A 21,059-nucleotide genomic window follows, 5' to 3' on the forward strand; every position below is an offset into this window, starting at 1 on the left:
CATTAGTCTGTTGACAATTTTCTCGAAAGTGTTTGAAAAAATACTATTGAAGAGAATGTTACCAATTTTAGACGAACTTTCCATCATTCCTGAATACCAATTCGGATTCAGGAGGGGTCACGGGACCCCTGAGCAATGTCACAGGGTTATTAATGATATAGTTTCGGCATTTGAAAACAAAAAATACTGCACTGCTGCATTTCTTGATGTTCAACAAGCGTTCGATCGAGTCTGGCACAAAGGTTTGTTGTACAAGATAAAGAAATGGCTACCTGCTCCGTACTATTTATTAATCAAATCATATCTGGCTAGAAGATGCTTTTACGTGCAGCAGAAAACCGATAGTTCATCACTACTTCTCATCAACTCAGGCGTCCCACAAGGAAGCGTATTGGGACCAATTCTCTACACCCTATATACGGCCGACATGCCAGTTACAAACAACTGCACTGTTGCAACATATGCTGATGATACAGCCGTTTTAGCCACAAGCACATCTATAAATGAAGCTTCTGAACTCCTGCAGAGTGAGCTAAGCCTAATTGAAGACTGGTTCCTTCGATGGAAAATTAGAATAAACTCCCTGAAATCCGTCCAAATAACGTTTTCATTAAGACCAGGTAACTGCCCAAATGTTACACTTAACGGCTCACCAATTCCACAAAGTACCTGTGTGAAGTATCTCGGCTTGCATCTCGACCGCAGATTAACATGGAAAAACCACATTAAAGCAAAATGTCAACAACTTAGACTTAAAACACTAAAAATGTCCTGGCTGATTAGTCGAAAATCAGAAACCACTTTGGAAAACAAAATTCGCCTCTACAAATCCATACTGAAGCCTGTTTGGACCTACGCTATACAGCTTTGGGGAACTGCTAGCAACTCAAATATTGAAATACTTCAGCGTTACCAATCAAAAACTTTGCGACAAATTGTCAATGCTCCGTTTTACGTATCTAATGCAAACATCCACAAAGATCTGAATATTCCAACCATTAAAGAAGAAATAAAGAAAACTAGTAAGAAATACATCGACAGACTCCACAACCACGAAAATAATTTAGCCTTAAGTCTATTAGACAATAGCCTAACAGTAAGAAGACTGAAAAGATACCACATTCTCGATATCCCTGATAGATAAATTTAACAAACTAAAAAGATGTTATATATAATAGCAGGGCTCATTGGAAAACTGCTATTTCTGTTAATTGAATATTAATTATACAATTTACTTATTGTTTAAAAACAGATTGTAAATATAAAGAGAGAGAAAAAAAAAAAATAATATATTTTCTGAATACTAATACACTGAAATTTTTTTTATTATACCTGGTACTCTAAGAGTAAATAGAGTATGTTGTATTTGCGGTTGGAGGAATTTCAAAGCTAAATATTTCCCAGACGGTACGCTAAATCTACAAAGTGTTTGGGTCCAATTTTAAGCTCCATCAATCAGCTTTTCAGATAAACTAAGTTCTTTACAACCAGATCTAAGATACTTAAGTTATGTGAAAAAACAAACCGCTAACTTTGAGAAAACCATTACAAAATAATACAAGAATTTAAAAATTCTTAAAAAAAAGTTCTGCCATAGAAAAAAAACCATAATCCATAAAAAATGTAAATGCCCGATATCTATCAGAAAAAGTCAGTTGGGTTCCTGGAGGGAAAAAAAGTTCGATTTTGTCGAGTAGTGTAATATATTTTGTCCATGCAATAAAATATTCATTGATGTGACAAAGCCTTGTCTAAGGTAGAAGAACTTATTAGGTTTATGAATTTGGTTACCATATTTTTATATCCGGCGCTCAACAGGCTCAACAAGACGGACGCACAGACGGAAAGACGGACGGACAGACAGACATGGCTCTATCGACTCGCCTATTGATGCTAATCAAGAATATATTATACTTTATGGGGTCGGAAACTTTTAAACGTTGTCAAGGTCCGTTCCCAGAAAAATTACTTACATTAACTTTACTCTTATTTATTTATAGTTAACATAAAATAATTCAATAAATCAAAATACAATTTAAATCAAAATATAAATTTGTATTTACTAAGAATATATTTCAAAAAACTTTCGAGCATTCTTTACTTTTAAAATTTCAAAGATTATGTACCTATGGTATATTCCTTTGCTAGTTGCTCAATAAATTTAAAAAAAACGTGTGAATTACACACGCATTAGTTTATCCTTTCTCCAAGTAGGGTCATAATCACAAAACAACACAAGAGAAGATAACAGAAGAGAAGACTCTGGCCAGGCGACGCCCCCTGCGAGTGCCGAACCAAAAACCGAGAGCTGTCCACGCCCTGATAAAGAGCTCGTTGGATGGTGTTTCCGAATCTGCATACTAGAACCCCTGGACAGGAATCAGATATCGTTGTCGATTAGGGAGGTTCTGTGCCCATCCATCAATCCCATCGAGTTAAACCGTCAATTACAACCGCTTTTGTGCAATGCACGTGCAAGTGTTGAGTGAGCTGCCAACGGGACTCTTGATATCCTAAACCAACACTGACAATGCCCAGTTCATTGATTCCTGGAACCTGCCTCCCGCATCTGCGACACACACACGCATACTAATTTGTAAACCAAAAAAAATATTTAAAAATAAGAAAAATACAACAACTTAAAGCTATGGCCCAACATGTGTTGCGCTGTCTCGTGTCAAGTGCGTGGGTCTCGGTCCAAGTCTGGTCTCTCCCATTGTTTCCAGCCCACGCGAGTGTCGCTGTAACCCAACGACAAAAAGGACCCCACATGTCAATGTTGTATCACAACACACAGATTATTGTCTGTGTTATTTTATCATTACAAAACCAAAGAAACCGCCATGAGGTCCCAGCGTTTATATTTAACTTTACTAAAACACGAGGCCTTATACTCTGTAGACAGGATAGGGGTCGTGGGGTTTCGTGTAGATCATTTGGGAGTGGGGGATATTTGGGAGGAATTACATACATATGCAAATATGTATGTATGTTCAATTGGTGTTATTTGTGACCTGAAAAGAAAGCGAATATACGGTTAGTAAAATATATTTTAAAATATTTAAAAGGAGCTCAAGGAGAGGAAAGCTCAAGAAGCGGACGGTTTTGGAAAGAGGAACCATGTAGTTTTTATACCCAGTACTCGCAGAAGTAAATATAAAAGTAAAAAATAAAAACGGTTGTATGTAACGCACGGAAGGAAACGTTTCCAACCCCATAAAGAGCCATGTCTGTCTGTCCGTCCGTCTTGTTGAGCGCCTGGATTACAGAGACTAGAGCTAGAGCCACCAAATTTTGCATCACACTGCTCACACTGTTACAAGTGTGTTTAAAAAATGAGCCCCGCCCCCTTCCGCCACCACAAAAGGGCGAAAACCTCCTAAATTTGAAGATAAAAGAAAACTAAAAACGCCATTCCGTAGGGAATGACCATATCTATCAGATCACCAAATTGGGATTCTTATGGATCATTATTATAGCCACAATGAAGAAATTTATTTGCAGTGGCTAAACCCACCCTGACCCGCAGCTTTTGTTGTTTTTTTTTTTTTTCAAATTCTCTCATTCACACTCTGCCGCGACTCTGCAGTGTGCATCTCTAAGGAAGGGGGCGAGGGTGTTGGAGCGCTAAAAGAGCGTGTTGGTGTGAGAAGTATTGTAGATGTAGACGACAGATAAAGAAAAAATTTAAAATTTAAAAAAAAACACCGCTAAGGTGCAGATATAGTACTGAGTGCCGGGTATACAAGTTGTGACGCGTAAGAACGTTTCACACGTCCTTTCTCGATTTTTCGATTTTTTCTGGATTTAAAAAGTAGTTTCTTGATTAAAAAATGGATAAGCACAAACAGCACTATCAATAGAAAACCTTTAAGAACCTTCCACCAAAAGCCTTTATTTTAACAGCTCGGCTAATCTAGCCAAGATATTTCCATCTCTCCACACGATAAAGAGTAGTAAAGAGTAAAGAGAGTAGAGATAAAGACTTCGCCTTTAGTGCCCACTCAACAGCGTTCCTACATCTGAAAAGATAAGTCTCTGTTCTGTTGTTATCATAACTGCAGTGCACATGGCCGTGTACGTGCCCTGGTGAGGCACGAATGTAGCGCTCAAGTGCAGCTCGTCTTACGTTCGTTAGAATTTTCGCGCACTCCTCGTTTGAAGTTTACGGTCCTGCGATCTTAAGCAAAATGTTAACGGAAATACCGTCACAGATTTCTGGGTATTTAACGTATCGGCTCTTAGTCGGACTGTAAATGGGCCTGCTTAACAAACTGTGCGCAGAATCCACAGCGAGTTTGAGAACGGAACCACAATCTTTGGTGGGCATTTCCACGCTGCCGCACATGTGTGAAAATTTCACGTTTGGCAAGTAACTCACGTTTTCGCCTTCGGGCTGCTTCTTCGCACTCGCACTTGCTGCATTGTGCATGGGATGGCTAGGATGTTATGGAATGGGATGGCTAGGTAGATAACTGTAGCTGGGAGGCACCGACGTGTCGGTGCGGGGAAGTTTCGAAACAACACCCCGCAGTGACCGAAATGAGGTCGTCAAGTGCAAAAACATGAACGTCTACGTTCCCATACCATAACCAGTCATCCCCCTCCCATTAAATGCTATTTCCACCCGTTCCATTCCATGCTATCCCATTCCACCCGCGCTGAACACTTGGCTCGTATTTTTCGGCTGGAAGACAGACAATGGATTGCCATGGTCAGGTTGATTTAGTTTCTTTTGTGCGTGTGTGTGTTGTTGGTTGCAAGCTAATTTACTATTTTTTAACCTTAAATGATCGGAAGGCGATAAGAAATCCGTGCACGTGCTCAACCAGATAGCGCGAGAGAGAGCAGGGGGTCATTTCGCAGAAGAGGGTCGCCACAGTAGTATTCAGCCAAAACCACTGCAGAGCCAGAGGCCGACACTGCCCCCGTCTCGAATTGGAACCCCAGGGGGCTTTTGGTTTCCCATTGAAAATTTATAAAAATTTTTGTTTGTTTTGGGCCCTGCACGTGGGCACACAATAACCCAAAAAAAAAACAAAAAAAAAGTATCCATAAAATGGAAAAACTAGGGGCAATGAGTCGATAGAAAAAAGGACCAACAACAGAATTAGAACAACACAATCCATGTATTCGGTCCGAATAATGGGGTAGAATGAGTCGATCGAAAAAATGGGCAGAAGAACAGAGTCGTGTCTATGGCCATACAGAGGTAAAAATTCCAGGAAGCAATTCCACAATTTGGTAGAGTTTATTCAGCAAACAACATTCAATAGATTGAAGGGAAATCTGAAATCTAATAAAAGACAATTAATCTTTTATGCTTCAAAGTCTCAATCTCAAAAATATTGTTTAAATATCTTAATAGTCGATAGATGGAAGATGTGTGAGGTGAAATGATAGGGTAGAGGACTGGCATATTTAGGGATTAGACATAAGATTGTGATATTCTATATTATCCAATTATGGAAAGGATTATATTGAATTGAGTTCGATGTGATGTTGGCTATTTGATCTATTGCAGATACGTATGTATTTTATATATTCCTAGAAATATTTTTAATGCGCTGAACTATTGGAGTTCCAGTTATAGAAACCCATAATTGTGGCTTTTATGGTTTAGCGACTTTATTTGTTTTCAATACTATTGTACCCCGCAATTAATGACGCTAATAATATGCAAGATGAGGATCTCCCTTAATTGGTATTTCCACCACCAAAGCAACTTGGAGGATATTCAACTAGTGAGATGGAATGTCATATGTCGTCGAGTAGAGTCACAATAATACTAGTAAATAATATAATCTCGAAACTGCATATTAAATTTATCCTATTTGAATTTAAATATAAATCTGATAATATTAAAAACCCTGCTAAGGAAGAGCAGGAAGAGTTATTTTCTTTTCTCTTGGTCCTTTCTGAAATTTTAATATGTACATACATTGCTAATTACTAATTACTAATCTAGAACAAAAACAGCAGACACTAGTTATGCTCAGAGGAGGGACTGTTGTACTGAAGTTAGTATGATAAAGGAATTCCAAAAGCTAACTCTAAAAATAATAATATAATTATAGATGTATTTACCAGCTATACAAACTACCAATTATCCACAAAAATTTATCCATAACTATACCTATTATTCCATCCGATTCCCCCAACACATCTTAGATCTGTTCAACTGAATTCACAAACACAACAAAAACCAATCTAATACCCAACCAAAGAAAACACTAACCATATAATAATCATCTGCTCCACATGGAAGGAAGATCAATAGGTCTCCTGGCAGACGACAGGACAGCAATTGAGGCCCAACTATTGAAACGAACTGTTGACGCCAGCCTTCAACTTCTCTCCTCCTGCGTAATTTATCCCAACTCACAACGAGCTCCCAATATTGATTGTTAATTCTAACGACAAACCATTAAGTACTGCAGCGCGAGATTCAAGGAGGAGAGGCATCAGCGGTTCACGCGCCATCACGTGTCCAACCCGAGACGAGAACAGCAAAAAAAACACAGAAAGAAAGAACCACATACAAAACGTCCTCCTCCTTTTGCTCCACACTTCAGGCACACAGAGTACCCACACAGAGAGAGAGAGAGAGAGAGAGAGAGAGAGTGAGCTCTGCACTGCCCCTTAATAAGGCACTGACAAGGGGAAATGCAGAGACCTCCAGTCACTGCTAATTGTTTGCCATCGAGCAAACCAAAAAATTAAAAGAAAACTCCTTCGCTGTCGATCCTTGTTTTCCAATCTCCATCCTACATCATCCAAGCAGCTCTCTCAGGCAACGCCTCTTCATAGAATTTGGTAAATTTCAAATTACAGCGCATTAAATACTCTCCCCCTCTGTGTCACCGATTGAGCTATGTGATCTTTTTGGGTTCTGTGTTTTTTTTGGGATTTTTGATTGTTTGCCGCAGTTCGAGCGTTGAAAATTGAAAATATTCTCCCACGTTCTCCCGAGCCGCTGCACACGTGTTCAAGAAATCGGAAAGGGATTTCCCCCGTCCCCTCTACTGACAGGCTCTTCATAGCTCTCCCTCTCGCTCGCGCTCTTTCTCCCTCAATGAGATAAGTGCATAAAGAGCACATTAAAACCAAAAGTGATCAGCAGAAAAAAAAGAGTCTCCTTTTCAAAAAGGGACCTTTCGAAAAACTGTGGGAACTGGTAGAAAGATTCGTTTCTCACGATCCTGCAGCAGGACAAAATTGCCCCATTCCCGTTAGCAGGTGTGAGCAGGTCCGCATGACATTCCTTCTCACTCCAACTCACGCAAGTTAATGGGAATGCCGTCCGTCTTGTCGCTGTGCTTGTCTCTCTCTTTTGAAATCCCACCTGCCGTTTTTGTTGTTGCATCAGTGTGTGTGTATTTGCAGTGTATAGGGATTTCTGGTTGGCAGTGATCGGACGACACGTATCCTTGATGTTTCCCACACTCGGTGTTTTTTGACCTGCTCGCTTCGTCTTGGGTTTCGCCCCGATCCTGACAGCAACCCTTAGCCACCAGGGTATAAAAGGTGCAGCGTTCGTAGGGTCAGACATCATTCGAGCTCAACGCTTCGTACAGTACACAAGCCAGCTACATCACATCTACAACCAGCCACACAAAATGTGCCAGAACAAGGGCAACAACACCATGACCATCAAGTCGAACAAGAAGCTGTCCTACAGCGTCAAGAAACTTCTGCAAAAGATCTTCAAGCAGCAACAGTTCGTTGAGGAGGAGCAAAATCTGAAGAACTCGCTGAAGGTCAACTCTTTGGAGTCTCTGGAATCCATTGAGAACAGCCGCAATGCCGATCTGGAGTCTGCCTCCGTTTGCGCCTCGATGGAGTCCTATGAGAACAAAGCCAATGAGCGTTTATCCGCCTCCTGCGACATGGAGGACTACGAACTCGAGCAATTGCCCTCAGTGCCCGTTCACTTTGTGCGCACCGCCCATGGCACATTCTTCTGGACTGCCGCCTCCGATCTGCCAGCCGACAATGATCTCTGCCAACCCCTCAGTTGCAGCACTGCCAACGAGATTGCTGTCGCACAGCACCAAGATCGTTGGGTTCAGGCTTAAGTCGATCATCCATCATCAACCAGCAGCAACCATGTCTTCCACTTTGGAGTCCTTGGGCTCCAGCCGACCGCTTTAATCAACGTCTTACGTGAATTTTTGACAAAATCCACAAAAATTAACACGCAAGCATCAGCCGAAAGCTTTACAAAACAAATTGTGATACATTTTTTAACATTTACACAAAAAATAAAATAAAATACATTTAAAATTTAAAAGAAAAAGTATATTGTACTGCAGTCTATGTCACAATTTTTCCATTTACAGATCACACAAAATAATAAGGCACATATGTAAGTCCTTTTGTTAATTGGCATAACTCATTTGAAAAAATGCGAGCCAGAGCCAAATCCGATTCCAAACCTAACCCTTTTTTGATTTGTTCTTATTGTTGCTAAATTTATCTGCCAGCAGGTAGTTAAGGGGTCTTCTGGGGTCGCTCGATCCCAAACAGTTTGCAGCGATGCGCAGGTAGCGAGGGTATCCTCGCTATCATCTTTCGTCGCCTGTTTGCGTATCAGTGGGATCAAATAATAAACACGAAGGGACGTGGAGACGCTTCTTACGCGTCATAACTTTTCTACCCGGCACTCAGGACTACATCTGTACCTTAGCGGTTTTTGTCAAATTCTAATTTGTTCTTCATCTGTCATCTGTCATCTACATCTACAACACTTCTCACGTCAACACGCTTTAGCTCGCCCCCCTTCCCTAGAAAGTCACACTGCAGATTCTTGGCAGAGGCAGAGGCTTAGCCACTGCAAATTAATTTCTTCATTCTGCCTATAATAATGGTCCAATTGGATCCCAATTTGGTGATCTGATCTTCAAAATTGCAGGTTTGGGAGGTTTTCGCCCTTTAGCGTGGGCGGAAGGGGGTGGGGCTCATTTTTTAAATACACTTGTAAGAGTGTGAGCATACAGAAGTCTGGATGCAAAAATGGGTGGCTCCTAAACTTTTATAGTCTCTGAGATCCAGGCGCTCAACAAGACGGACTGACAGACGGACAGACAGACAGACAGACAGAAATACACTCGGCTATTGATGCTGATCAAGAATATATATACTTTGTGGGGTCGGAAGCGTTTCCTTCAGTGCGTTACATATGTACAACCCTTATTCGCACAAATACAAATCTTCGAGTACCGGGTATAAAAACGAAACAGCCTCGACTCCAAATAGACGACCTGCTTATGTGAATGAACCAGAGTCGTTTGCAGAAAGGTGTTGCATATATTAGGGCTGGTGTTGGTCTGTTTATTTGTAGGGTGTATGAATTTAGTTATTTAGAATATTGTTTTAGAAAAGTATAACACATACAGATTTCCAAAGAAAAATGGAAGATTGAAGGAAACTTTTTTTTTGATAATTTTTAGATAAATAAATTAGAAACTATAAAGGTTCCTAGCACTACCGTGGGCCGACAGCTGTAGCTGAATTGTACTTGCATTATTGAAGATAATTGATTTTATAATAAAGGTGCAGAGCTTCAGTTTTACATAATTATCAAGATAATTTTGCTACTCGTTTATTGTGTTCAATAAATTCTTGTTCTTAGATTGATATTATTTAATCTAACAATGTGGAGCACCCTTTTTCTTTCTCATTCTCTGAAATATAGTCCGCCCAATAAAATATTATATGTGTAGGAATTCGTTTAATTTGTACAATTTATTGATGGTTTTTTGGGATATTTGTATTTTCCTTTGATTTTGTTGTTCTCAATTAACCATAAATTAACATTTATAAATTATTTAAAGCTTAATTTATGTAAGTGTACATTTTTGAATAAAGCGCAATGTACTTAGCAAAGTTAGGAAACGTTTTTAAGCATTAGCAATCAGTAAACGTTACGCACTCCAATGAAATGAACTGATCTTCTTCCTCGCACTTTAGTTATATCACAGTTGATTAAATTAAACAATCTATTTACAGACTACATACAACTATCGGAACCATACTTACAAATAAATGAAAAACAATCCGAAAGTGATTAGCAAGTCGGACTTATCTTATGTTTTCCTATAAATTACTTTGGAAGACAACGGATCTTGTTGCGCTTGCTGTACGCTGTGTGTAGCGAATGATTAATAAGATCTTCGAAATTAGATGTCGCCTGAGTTGACTGCCGAGCCTTCACCAGGGCCTCCAGACGGGCTCCGAGGCGCCAGACCCCTGAGAGCTGACTGACGCCGTTTCGGATATCGCCGTACCATCCACAGAGGTCACGTCGATCAGTTCATCCTTGCCGGCCAGATAAGCAGTGAAGCTAACGGCGGCAGCGGCGGCCGTCGGCCCGTAGCCACCCAGCAACGGGAAGTCCAATCGTCCCGATCCAAAACCGACGTCGGGCCCAGATTGCGGTTGCTGTTGTTGCTGCTGCTGTGTTAGCAATTGCGTTTGCAGCTCAATTAGTCGCGTCGATAGAAATTTCATAATCTTGCGTCCAATCTCATCAGTTTGCTGCGTCTGCAGCAGGACTTGCGTAATCTGATCGGCCGCGTGCACATATCCAGAGCGAAAAGACTCAACGTGGGCGGAACTGGTGGCGAGCGGTGGACTGTCTCCGGCTCCGGGTCCTTGCAGTGAGAGGCCGCCACGCTGCTTCAGCTTGCGCATATGATCCACGGTCAGCTCCAGGATATCGGCCTTCTCCAGGCGTGTGACATGCTCGCCCTCCTGCTGCAGACACTCCACCATTAGGTCCTTGAGATCATCGAGGCACTTGTTGATGCGAGCTCGTCGTTTACGCTCCAGAAGGGGCTTCATTACCTTGCGGTACTGATACGTTTTGGACATCTCCATGACCATGTTGTGTCTTTGATCGTTTTAGATCTTTGGATATTTTGATAAATTTTTCAGATGCGTGGAGCTTAGTTTAGTTAACCGAACATTATAACGCCGATTTATTTTGTTTTCGTGTTTTACGATTATTTTTTCTCTGTTCGGGCCGCTGCGCGTGCGTTGCGCGTTCTCCCGTTGCGTGCTGTTCAACAGACGTTTACGAAATGAGTCCCAAACTAGTTCCCAGCGTTACTTTTATACGACCCCTGTTGCTTCCTGACACACTCTCGCACACTCGCTCCTCGCTCAGCTCTCATACAAACACAAAGCTCCAGCATGATCACCACTCGCACACACATATATGGCATTCGGTTGGGCTCGAGCTCGACTTCGGTCTCGGCTCGGTAGCGGCATTCGGCAGCGGCACAAAGAGAGACTACTGTAAGTCATTGCAGGGGAGCGAGCTGTGCGGTTTCTGGGGGTTGTCTGCAGAGTCACAGTGGGTCGAGACTTCATTTTATAATGAGATTGCTGGTGTAGATGTTGATTATGTGGTTAATCAAGGGAATACATTTAAAACTTTGTAAAAAATTAAGGTATATAAAGGACATGAAAGAGTAGGAACGTGAGACACTGATGAGACATCTGCTTTCGAATTTTACATTTTACTCTTTTTTCTACTTCTCTCATCTACATCACTTCTCACGCCAACGCCAACGCCAACAATGCAAATTAATTATTTCATAATGGTATAATAATGATCCCATCTAATCCCAATTCGGTGATCTAAAAGATATGGTCATTCCCTATGGAATGGCATTTTTAGTTTCTCTTATCTTCAAAATTATGGACACCGTTGGCTTTTGCACTTTTTGGGACGAGTTTTCGAAACAAACTTGATTCAAGATCACTGAATGAGTAACTTCATACAAAACGAGACGGAAGAACAGACGGACACACAGACATTTCTATATCCACCCGGATATTGCTGCTGATCAAGAATATATATACTTTATGGGGTGTTGGTCCTTCTGTGTGTTGCATTTTTCCACCACAAATACAATATACTTTATTTACTCTTCGAGTACGGGCTAAGAAAAAATATCTTCTTAATGGGAAAAATTTAGATATATATGTACACATGGAATTCTTCTGAATGGTAAATTTATAGTATTACATTACATAAATTTACCAAATCAAACTATTTGCAGAACTCATAAGTTGATATATAATAACGAGTATAACGCAGTTAGCTTCGGTACCGCTTTATATCTTTATATCTAGGAATATATGTTATAAAAGTTATAATAGTCTACTTTTTAGAGTTGGACAATATGGACATACATACATACGCCGTGTTTTACGATACATACCATATGTACATATGTACATACATACATACATATGTATGTAGGATGAGGTGAACCTGAGACTTCATTGGAATGGTAAACAGAATAATTATTGTTAAATAGTTATTGTAATTGTAAAGAGCACATAATTTGAAGAATTTATTATGACGCAGCCAAGATACAAAATTCATATACATATGTTATACAAATTGTTTTCTTCCGTAATCTTGTAATGTAAATTGATATTGTGCACACATATTAATTTAGGAAACTTCCCAAAAGTACACATCTTCCCACGTGGAAAGAAAATAAATAAATAAATGTATGGTCCAATTTTCATAGCATTCGCAACCACTGTACTCGAGCATTGTGCTTGTGCCTGGGCCTGTGCTGTGGCGCGCGTCGTCTTCAATTGATTGCAGCAGAGCACAGAGGGAGCCAGCCCCAGCCCCAGAGTCGGCATTCGGATTGGATCTCATTCTCAGCAGCGAATGCGCGTGGCTCTCACCAGTGCTACCACCACTGCACTATGGGGAATGTTACCACTTTGCGGGGCAAAACTTCTTTTTCAAAAGTCCATCAAAAAAGGGGTTTTAACCGTTATGCATAAGAATACAAGCTTTAAAGTTACGTACCCAAATTAACAGTGCAAACCACTATCAGATAACAGGTGTTAAAGTCAGCCGAAGAAGGAAAGGCGTTGTGAACGGCCGTATGTATGTACCTCCCTCTCATTATAAAAACACATTTAAAAAAACTAAACAACAATTTTCTTTTGGTTTGGAAGGTATTAATTTTTGCCACAAAATTCAAATTCAAATTCCCCATAGTGCACTGCTTCGTCTCTGTCGCTCCCGTGGCCATTGCAATGGCATTGCCTCTGCCACCGCCCAGACCCGATGCCTTTGTCCATGAATCAATTATATTAGGAGGTCTCGTCGGGTGGCGTCCGGTAAAATAACGACTATTTTCAAGTAGTAACTTGCTGAAAAATCAAATTGAAACAAATAATTAAAACTCTTTTTCTTGTGTTGGGCAACTTTTAACCCCATGCCATCATAGGGCTAATCATCAAACGATAGTTTCGTTTCACTCACACTTACTGCGCTGAACCCTCTCACTCGCACTCACCAGCAGCATGAATAGTTGACAAACGCGCCCGACGAGACCTCCTTATATAATTGCTTCATGCCTTTGCCAATGTCGGATTCGGCTCGGATCGGGGCTCCCATTCGTTTTTGTCCAAGTAGAATCTCTGTCTCTGTCCCACAAAAGAGACAGGAGGGAGCCTACAACAACTACTGACTGTTTGTGTGTTGTTGGGACTCTCTGTGTGCATGCAAGATGGTGTGTGTGTGGTGCCTACTTTACGAGACCGTGGGAAACAGATTTGTCGTGTGTTTCCCACACGTTGGACGGATGGCTGGATTGTGATGCGATCCGATGGATTGTTGAAATGTTGTTGCTGTTACTGCTGCTGGTGGTTTTTCAAGCGGGTTGACTGTGACGCTGGTGGGTTGGTTTGCGAGGGCGGGGGGCACTGGGTGACCATTGCGGTGGGGTGTGAAGGCAGGGGGCTGGCTGACTTTAACTCGCGCAATTATGTCGCATGCTTCGCTGATGATGATGAATGCGACGACTACAACAACCATCACTGTGCTCTGAGTGTGCCTCGACTTTTCTTTGAAGCGTATCGGTTAAGTGTAACAGTTTCCCCTATCTCTCCACCCCTCATACCCTGTGTAGGGCACCCAAAATGGGGTTTGCATAGCCCGCCCCACCACAACCCTTCAAATTGTACGATTCCCGGCTGCTGCTGCTCTTGCTCGTGAATTTCGCCATAAACCTTAACATCCGGTTATCGTTCTAAGATTTTTTTCTTGATCATATCTTTTGTGTGTGACTCCTCTGATCTCAGGGTTACTGCTTCTGGTCAGTAAGCCACATAGTGTACAGAATATTGCCATGGGTTTTACGGTCCCGCGCCCCGCTCGGCAATATGACACTTGTGGTCGAACGGACTCATGGACGGACGCCTCAGAGTTATTTTTCTGGTGTGACTTTTTTGCCTGGCTAAGCATTTCCCATGATGCTGCAGAATTGCTCTGTTTTGTGTTTGTTTGTCTTCTGTCCCATGACTTCCGCTGGCCGTTTTAAGCTTTGGCGCTTTCTGCTGACTGTGGCAGAGTGGCATCACAATTAAGCATCGATCCCAGCAGACTCCGCTCTCAACTTTCAGCTGTGTGCCGGCACACGTGGCGTATGTGCAATGCAAAATTGCCATCTACCGCAAATGCCATTTTCCACTAACCTCAATGCACACTAATTGCTTGTCATATAGGAGTACATTTACACACATATGTACATACATATGTATTTATGTATATGTACATATATGTATGTATGTCAGTGTATGCATAAAACTTGTTGCCATCGCCAGCCATCGTGTGAACCAAGAGCTTAAAAGTCAAATGCTGATGGGCAAAAACGGATCGATTGGCGGCTAGAGAACGAATGGGAGATGCTCTAAAACGAGGAGCATAAGGATCGTTTAAATAGATGAATTGTCAAATAAATGGAGCAATTCCGTTCTAAATCATTGGATAATTCTAATAAATTTGGTTAACTGTGATATTGGCAGTTTCCTGCGAAACCTCAGCGAACACCCTCTCCCAGAAAGCGTAAAAAATCGGCTAAAGACTTGGCTTCAGACCTCTCTGTCTGCCCGTCTATAGGGCGCAAGTGCGGGCACAAAATTAAGCTCCGTTGGAGCTGAAATCACAGTTGGCTCCAAGCCGTGGGGGCCCAGCCGTGTCGCCAACTCAGTCGCTTTCAATTTAGCAAACGTGCAGTTCAAAGCCTATGCGCTGATTGGCGGCAAATGTGCGAGGTGTACACGGGGGAAGGCTTCGAGTGCGACTCCGCTCAAGATTAATAGCGGGCAAAGACAGGAGCAGGAGAGTCTCTGGTGGGCCAGGCGTGAGGTGCACACGCGATTGGCACGTGTTTCGTCAGCCTAGGCCATTACCAACAGAAACCTGGTTCAAGCCGTAGCCAAAGCTCGTCTAACTAGTTCTTCCAAACGGACGGACAGGGGCGCCGTCCAATTCTAGTGTGTGGGAACTTGCGAGAGAGGAAAGGCAAGGTAAGGCAAGGACTGGCAGTTCACTGGAATCAGGTCACGGCATCATTAGAACCTCACTACATCTACATCACCATCACCCCAGGCTCATGTTCGTTCAAAGAGCATCACCGATTACAGACAGATTTCCTTCTCGGTGCGTGTGAACCACAACATGTCATAATCCCCCTCGATGCGACTGACTATACACTCGTAGTGCCTTTAAAATAAACTCATCAGTGCCGGGGCTCCGAGCCTTGATTAAAAATGACAACAAACAGGCCAACAAGTAGCAATAACAGCTGCTCAGCCCCTGCACCTACAACAACAGAAACAACAACATCAGCAAAAGCAACAATAAAATGACAAGGAAAGGAAACAACAATAATAATACAACCCAAAATCCGAAAACCCAAGTGAAATTCTTATAAGCCCTTTCCCACACTCGCAACGTCGTTGCGACGCTGTCGAAGACAGCGATCACGACGCCTGCGCCTGAGAATTCGGGGTCCCAGGACGGAAATGGGCATTGCGCAGCGTCTTAGTCCCAGCGAACTGAAAAAGGAACAGGTGCTGGAGTTCCCCTTTGGGTATACCATTCGACTACGCCACTGTGGCGGCCCTAGCCGGCTGGACAACAAACTGATTTACTCCTGGGCTCCGGGTACCGTGTGAATGTGAAAACAAAGTCAGTCGTGCATAAATGACAAACAGTCGATCTATACACTGGTACAAATTGTGTTGAGAAAGTGGTGGTGAAGAAGTGGATTGGCAGAAGAAAAGGTTTAGAGTGAATATAGAAAAATAAATCGATTATAAATGAATAATTTCATTTTAATTTGGAATAGCGCAAAGAACGTACAATTTACAAAATTACCATAAAAATGGTGGAAACATTTTAAATTAGACTAAAACGTATTAAGTATTTTTATTTTAAAAATATAAGCCAGTTCATAAGGGACCATTTATAATATTAATTATAGTCAGAGCAAAGTCCTTAGCCATGTCAAATTCTTGCCATAAGACTTAAACATTAACTTTGTACCACTGTGCGGTTGAAGCATTCTCTGCCCAAGTCGTCGTTTTTGTCTCCTCCATCTCCATCTACCTGCAGCCGAAACTCATCAAGCGCCCTGGTCGATTGTACGTGCATGGGAAAAGTACACAGAAGAGGCAAAGGCAGAGCCAGAGCGGACGGAGCTTGTGATTCTTGTTGGAATTTATTTGGGAAATACGACCACCATAAAAACGCTGCCAGTGCCGTTTCCCCCTCTCTCTTTGGTTCGTTCTCCTGTGCATAGTCATCTCTCTCACCCCCAATCTCCCGCTCTTACCTTCTCACCGTCAACCTGTGTGTGTGAGTATATGTGTTTGTGTGTGTGTATGAGAGTGCACTCAAATTTCGTACGGTGCTTGGCTGTTCTCCTGCTGCTGCCGTGAGATCAGCCGGAATACGATTTCACTCTTGACTGGCCATCGGCTGCTCAGCGTCCGTGCCTCATATATAAATATGAGCGACGCCAGGCGCAGCAGCATCAGTAAACGACCAACTCTCGCGAGGTGCGCACACGCAAGTCTCGTTGCACTATAAAACAAGAAAAAGCTCTCACACGACCAGCAAGAAGCTCTGCCGCTCCCTCGCCATGTATTTAGATACGAAAAACATGACGGCCAGCAGCACCAACACTAACAGCGTCTACACATCAGCGAAGACAGCGACTGCCGCAACACCAACGCCCAAGACGGTGCGACGCATTCACAAAGTCTGGCAGCCCCTGCGCCGCCTTCTGACGGTGGGTGGTAAGGGCAGGCCTGCACCACTCACACTGGCCCACCCCAACAATGTGGATCTCAACAACACACAGTTGCAGCAGCAGCAGTTCGAGCTTATACTCGAAGATAAGAGCAAGTCAACGCCAGAGGAGTCTATCTACAAGTATGGGGCGGAGCTGAGGCACATCATACCCGTGGAGGATGAGGTGTCATTGACCCAGCCGCCCAATACTTCAACCCTCATCAGCAGCGTCTATGTGGAGAAGGCCAGTGCACAGAGCTGTGGCGCTTGCCCCCACGGACGCAACTGTCAGCACACACATCATGGCAACAGCAACAGACACATCAACAGCGGTACGAGCACATTAACTGCAGCTCCATCACAGCTGCCCAGCCAGCTCTGGGACTTGCAGTTGCCGCTGCAATACATTAGCACCGATAACGGTACCTTCTTCTGGGCCAACACCCAGGAGCGAGTGGACGATGACCTGCTGCATGCGCTACTTTGCCAGAGCTTCTGCCAACTGCCCGGCACACTCTGCTAGCTGTATCTCTCAAGTTTCAGACACCAACACCAGTACACAGATCTCATTTTTTGGGGAGAGATACTCCCCCCACTCCCCCCACAATTATTGTAATTTCATTTATTTATTTTCCTTCGCAATATATATGTATGTACGCTGTTAATGTGATACTAATTTGCATATAATATAAAATATATGCAAAAGAAAAGCAAAGATAAGAACTAGAACTTGAAGCTGTTTTATCATCATCTGTGGGGCGCCAGCTGATCGGATAAACGTATCAGAGAAAACGGGATCTGCTTGGGCATCAGAACGCATAACGGAAGAGCAACGATGAAGCCAAAGGATAACGGAAACGCTTTCAACACTGGATCCTAAAGGCTTACGGATGGTTTTTAATACAGATAAGTTGAGAGAAGATGGAGAAGCGTAAGCGGAAATGAGGGGTACAATGGGAATGCGTAGACGCGAATTAGTTTGCCTCGCAGAGGATGTTACAGTATTCGGTTGAATGAGTCAATTTAAGGACACAAGATGCATTTTTATACCAGGTACTGGAAGAGTAAGTCGGGTATATTGTATTTGTGGTCAAAGCAGTGTGCGTAACACAGAGAATGAGACATTTATATATTCTTGATCAGCATCAATAGCCAAGTCTATGTCTGTCTGTCCAACTGACCATCAGAGAATATAAGAGAAAGTGACCAAAATGTGCGAACAATTTCGCATCACCCCTTTCCGCTTCAACAAAAGGCGAAAATCTCGCAATTCCGTATAGAACGGCCATATCTAACAGATCCTCGAATTAAGATCGGCTCACATAACTTTTATAGACAGAATGAAGAAATTTATTTGCAGTGTGCGGCTATGGGAGAGGGTGGCGAAACAAAAAACATGGTTACAAGCATATGTATGCTACAAGCTCCTACTCGTTTTTATACCCGGTACTCGAAGAGTAAATAGGGTATGATGTATTTGTGTGGAAAAACGGATGTTTGCAACGCATAGAAGGAAACGTTTCCGACCCCATAAAGTATATACATATATTCTTAATCAGCATCAATAGCCGAGTCGTTAGAGCCATATCTATCTGTCCGTCCGTCCGACCATATCTATCAGATCACCAAATTGTGATCCAATTGGATCATTATGAAATATTTCCAGTGGCTAAACCCACCCCGTCCAGCAGCTTTTGTTGTTTACGTATAACCAAATGTCTTAGTATCCTGTCAATAACTAATTTTTATCTGCAACTCTCGTTGCAGTCCCACTGCGCGAACCCTAATTAAAAAGTCTTTTACATTGTCTCATTCGATATTTAAAAAATATATATGTTTCTTAAAACAGCACGAAAATTTAGTCTGTATTTTTCCGTTCAGATTTAGATATTAGTTGCTTTCTAGCAGGCAGACTCGCGCAGGACACGCAGCAGTTCGGTGGTCTGGGCGCCGCTAACCTGCAGGGCGCAGTTGAAGGTCTCCAAAAGGCAAACGTTGCTCAGCTGGGAACGATATTTGCCATTGGTCACACAGATGGGTTGATAGATCATCGAGCAGGGCTTGAAGCATTCCTCAAGATCGAGCCTGAAGCTGCCAAGCTTATCGTGAAGATTGTCCACTAACTCGGAGCTACACCAAGCTGCATCGGTTTCAGTATACGCTAAGGAAGCAATACAGAAACAGATACAATACATATTGTTATGGAATTTTGGTATTAACCGAAATAATATAAATTAACTTACCCGAAATCTTGTTACGCTCGCGGCGACAGTTGTCCGACTGCAGGTTGCATTCGCTGGCGAATTCCTTGAAGATCTTTCCATCGGTGGCGCACACTGGACGATAAATGGCCGCACAGAATTGTGGACAGGCTGTCTCGTTGGTGGACACCGTATTGGCCGCAATACCGGAGACCAGAGCCAGGCAGCAGAGGGTTAAAGCTTGGAAAATCATCATATCAATATTGTTTTTTTTTTCTTCTGTAAGTTAATGCGTTCACTCTGTAGCAGCTATTGATTGAAATTGCCGTGACTGTCTCGAAATTCATTGATTTATATATATTTTTTATCGTCTACCCACCCATAGATAGTTTATCAGCGTGTTTCATTCTGATTAGACGAGGCAGAACCCTTATCAGTACGCTCCCAAACAAAAAACTTGTTTATGGTCTTCAAAGTTTGACGTGGTGTCTGTGCATGACTAACTTCTAGTACCAACAGTTTAAGTCTTCTAATTGTGATGTCTATTGTCTAGGCACAATTTTAACAGCGTCCCGCAACATCATCATTAATTGTCCCGCGCTACTATCTACCATCTAACAGCCATTCCATGTCAATTTCAGCGATAATTTTGGGGAAGTATTATTTTCTATTCCGGATGTTTTCTTTTAGACCTTATAACTGTTGTTTTCAGGCATCTCAGTAGAGACTGCATCGCTGGTTTTGGGTAATGATTCAGCAGTGTTGTTACTGTTGCTACTGCGTCGTACGAGTACTTCTATACCCGGTGCTCGAAAGTGGACGTATGTATGTACACACAGGTGGAAACGTTTTCGACTGTCTGGACGTCCATCCGCCTGTTTGTCCTGCTGAGCGCCTAGTTCTCAGAGACCATAAGAGCTAGAGCAACAAAATATTGCAGTCAGTAGGGGGCTGGAGGGATGAAATGTCATTACTTTGCTTTTCGAGGCATTAAGGTGTAACATATTTGCACAACACCATGACTGAAAGCTATTGAGATCTGATTGCAAGCGAGAGTGGAATGAAATGTCTTTATACTGGACACAGAGTTTAACATTATCCGCATACATATGTAAGTACTTGAGAGTTTGTTAATATGGAAGGCAGGTAATTAATAAAGTGAAACTCGTGCTGCGCTGGAGATATACAGAAGTGCTTTGCAGAGATTTTGCAAGTGCGGAGTTAAAATTGTCTCGAACATTTTAGGAATAGCGGATAACTTAGATATACCTCTATAGTGTTTAGCTTCAGACTTGCTACCTTTCTTATGGAGAGGAATTATAAAGGATTCCTTACAGATGGGGGGAAAGCTAGAAGAATGGATGGATAGAGTGAATAGTTTAAGCAAGGGTCCGCACAGAGACTCGGCACAGTACCTGAGTACACAGCCGGGAACTCCGTCTGGGAACGGTGAAAGTACCGGCTTAACTAATTGAAGATCATGAAGTAGGGAGCTTTTATTTAACAAATTTATTTAACCGTTCGACCTCGGAACGAAATGGATACACATTACCTGGGAAGCTTTCCTGGAAATAAGTTATTTGAAAATATTGTGCAAAAAGATCGGCGATTGCCTGATCACTGTTTGACGACGTATTCAGAAATGATGTGCGGACGTTTTACGCTTACTGTTTACAAAGCTGTAAAACAGTTTGGGGTTTAGGTAAAACTGTTGTGTACATATGTATGTTTGT

At 42.3% G+C, this 21,059-nt stretch overlaps 4 protein-coding genes across 4 annotated transcripts; 2 read left to right on the forward strand and 2 right to left on the reverse strand.

The window, feature by feature from the left end:
• The first annotated feature begins 7,549 nt into the window (after positions 1-7,549).
• On the forward strand, positions 7,550-8,268 carry LOC117591095 (enhancer of split m4 protein). The gene has a single exon (XM_034284196.1). It carries the CDS (start codon positions 7,620-7,622, stop codon positions 8,076-8,078), a length of 459 nt encoding a protein of 152 aa, XP_034140087.1. The 5' UTR covers positions 7,550-7,619; the 3' UTR covers positions 8,079-8,268.
• A 1,450-nt stretch (positions 8,269-9,718) lies between these two features.
• On the reverse strand, positions 9,719-11,090 carry LOC117591115 (enhancer of split m3 protein). Its single transcript, XM_034284215.1, has one exon. It carries the CDS (start codon positions 10,885-10,887, stop codon positions 10,213-10,215), a length of 675 nt encoding a protein of 224 aa, XP_034140106.1. The 5' UTR covers positions 10,888-11,090; the 3' UTR covers positions 9,719-10,212.
• A 5,764-nt stretch (positions 11,091-16,854) lies between these two features.
• On the forward strand, positions 16,855-17,780 carry LOC117591090 (enhancer of split M2 protein). Its single transcript, XM_034284191.1, has one exon. The coding sequence runs from the start codon at positions 16,974-16,976 to the stop codon at positions 17,646-17,648; it is 675 nt and encodes a 224-aa protein (XP_034140082.1). The 5' UTR covers positions 16,855-16,973; the 3' UTR covers positions 17,649-17,780.
• Positions 17,781-18,966: 1,186 nt separating this feature from the next.
• LOC117591089 (enhancer of split M1 protein) lies at positions 18,967-19,639 on the reverse strand. Its single transcript, XM_034284189.1, has 2 exons — positions 19,369-19,639; positions 18,967-19,286 (listed from the first exon to the last, which is right to left on the reverse strand). Exons 1-2 carry the CDS (start codon positions 19,580-19,582, stop codon positions 19,027-19,029), a joined length of 474 nt encoding a protein of 157 aa, XP_034140080.1. The 5' UTR covers positions 19,583-19,639; the 3' UTR covers positions 18,967-19,026.
• Positions 19,640-21,059: the final 1,420 nt, after the last annotated feature.

Source organism: Drosophila guanche, unplaced genomic scaffold, assembly GCF_900245975.1.
Source record: "Drosophila guanche unplaced genomic scaffold, DGUA_6, whole genome shotgun sequence".
NCBI lineage: Eukaryota > Metazoa > Arthropoda > Insecta > Diptera > Drosophilidae > Drosophila > Drosophila guanche.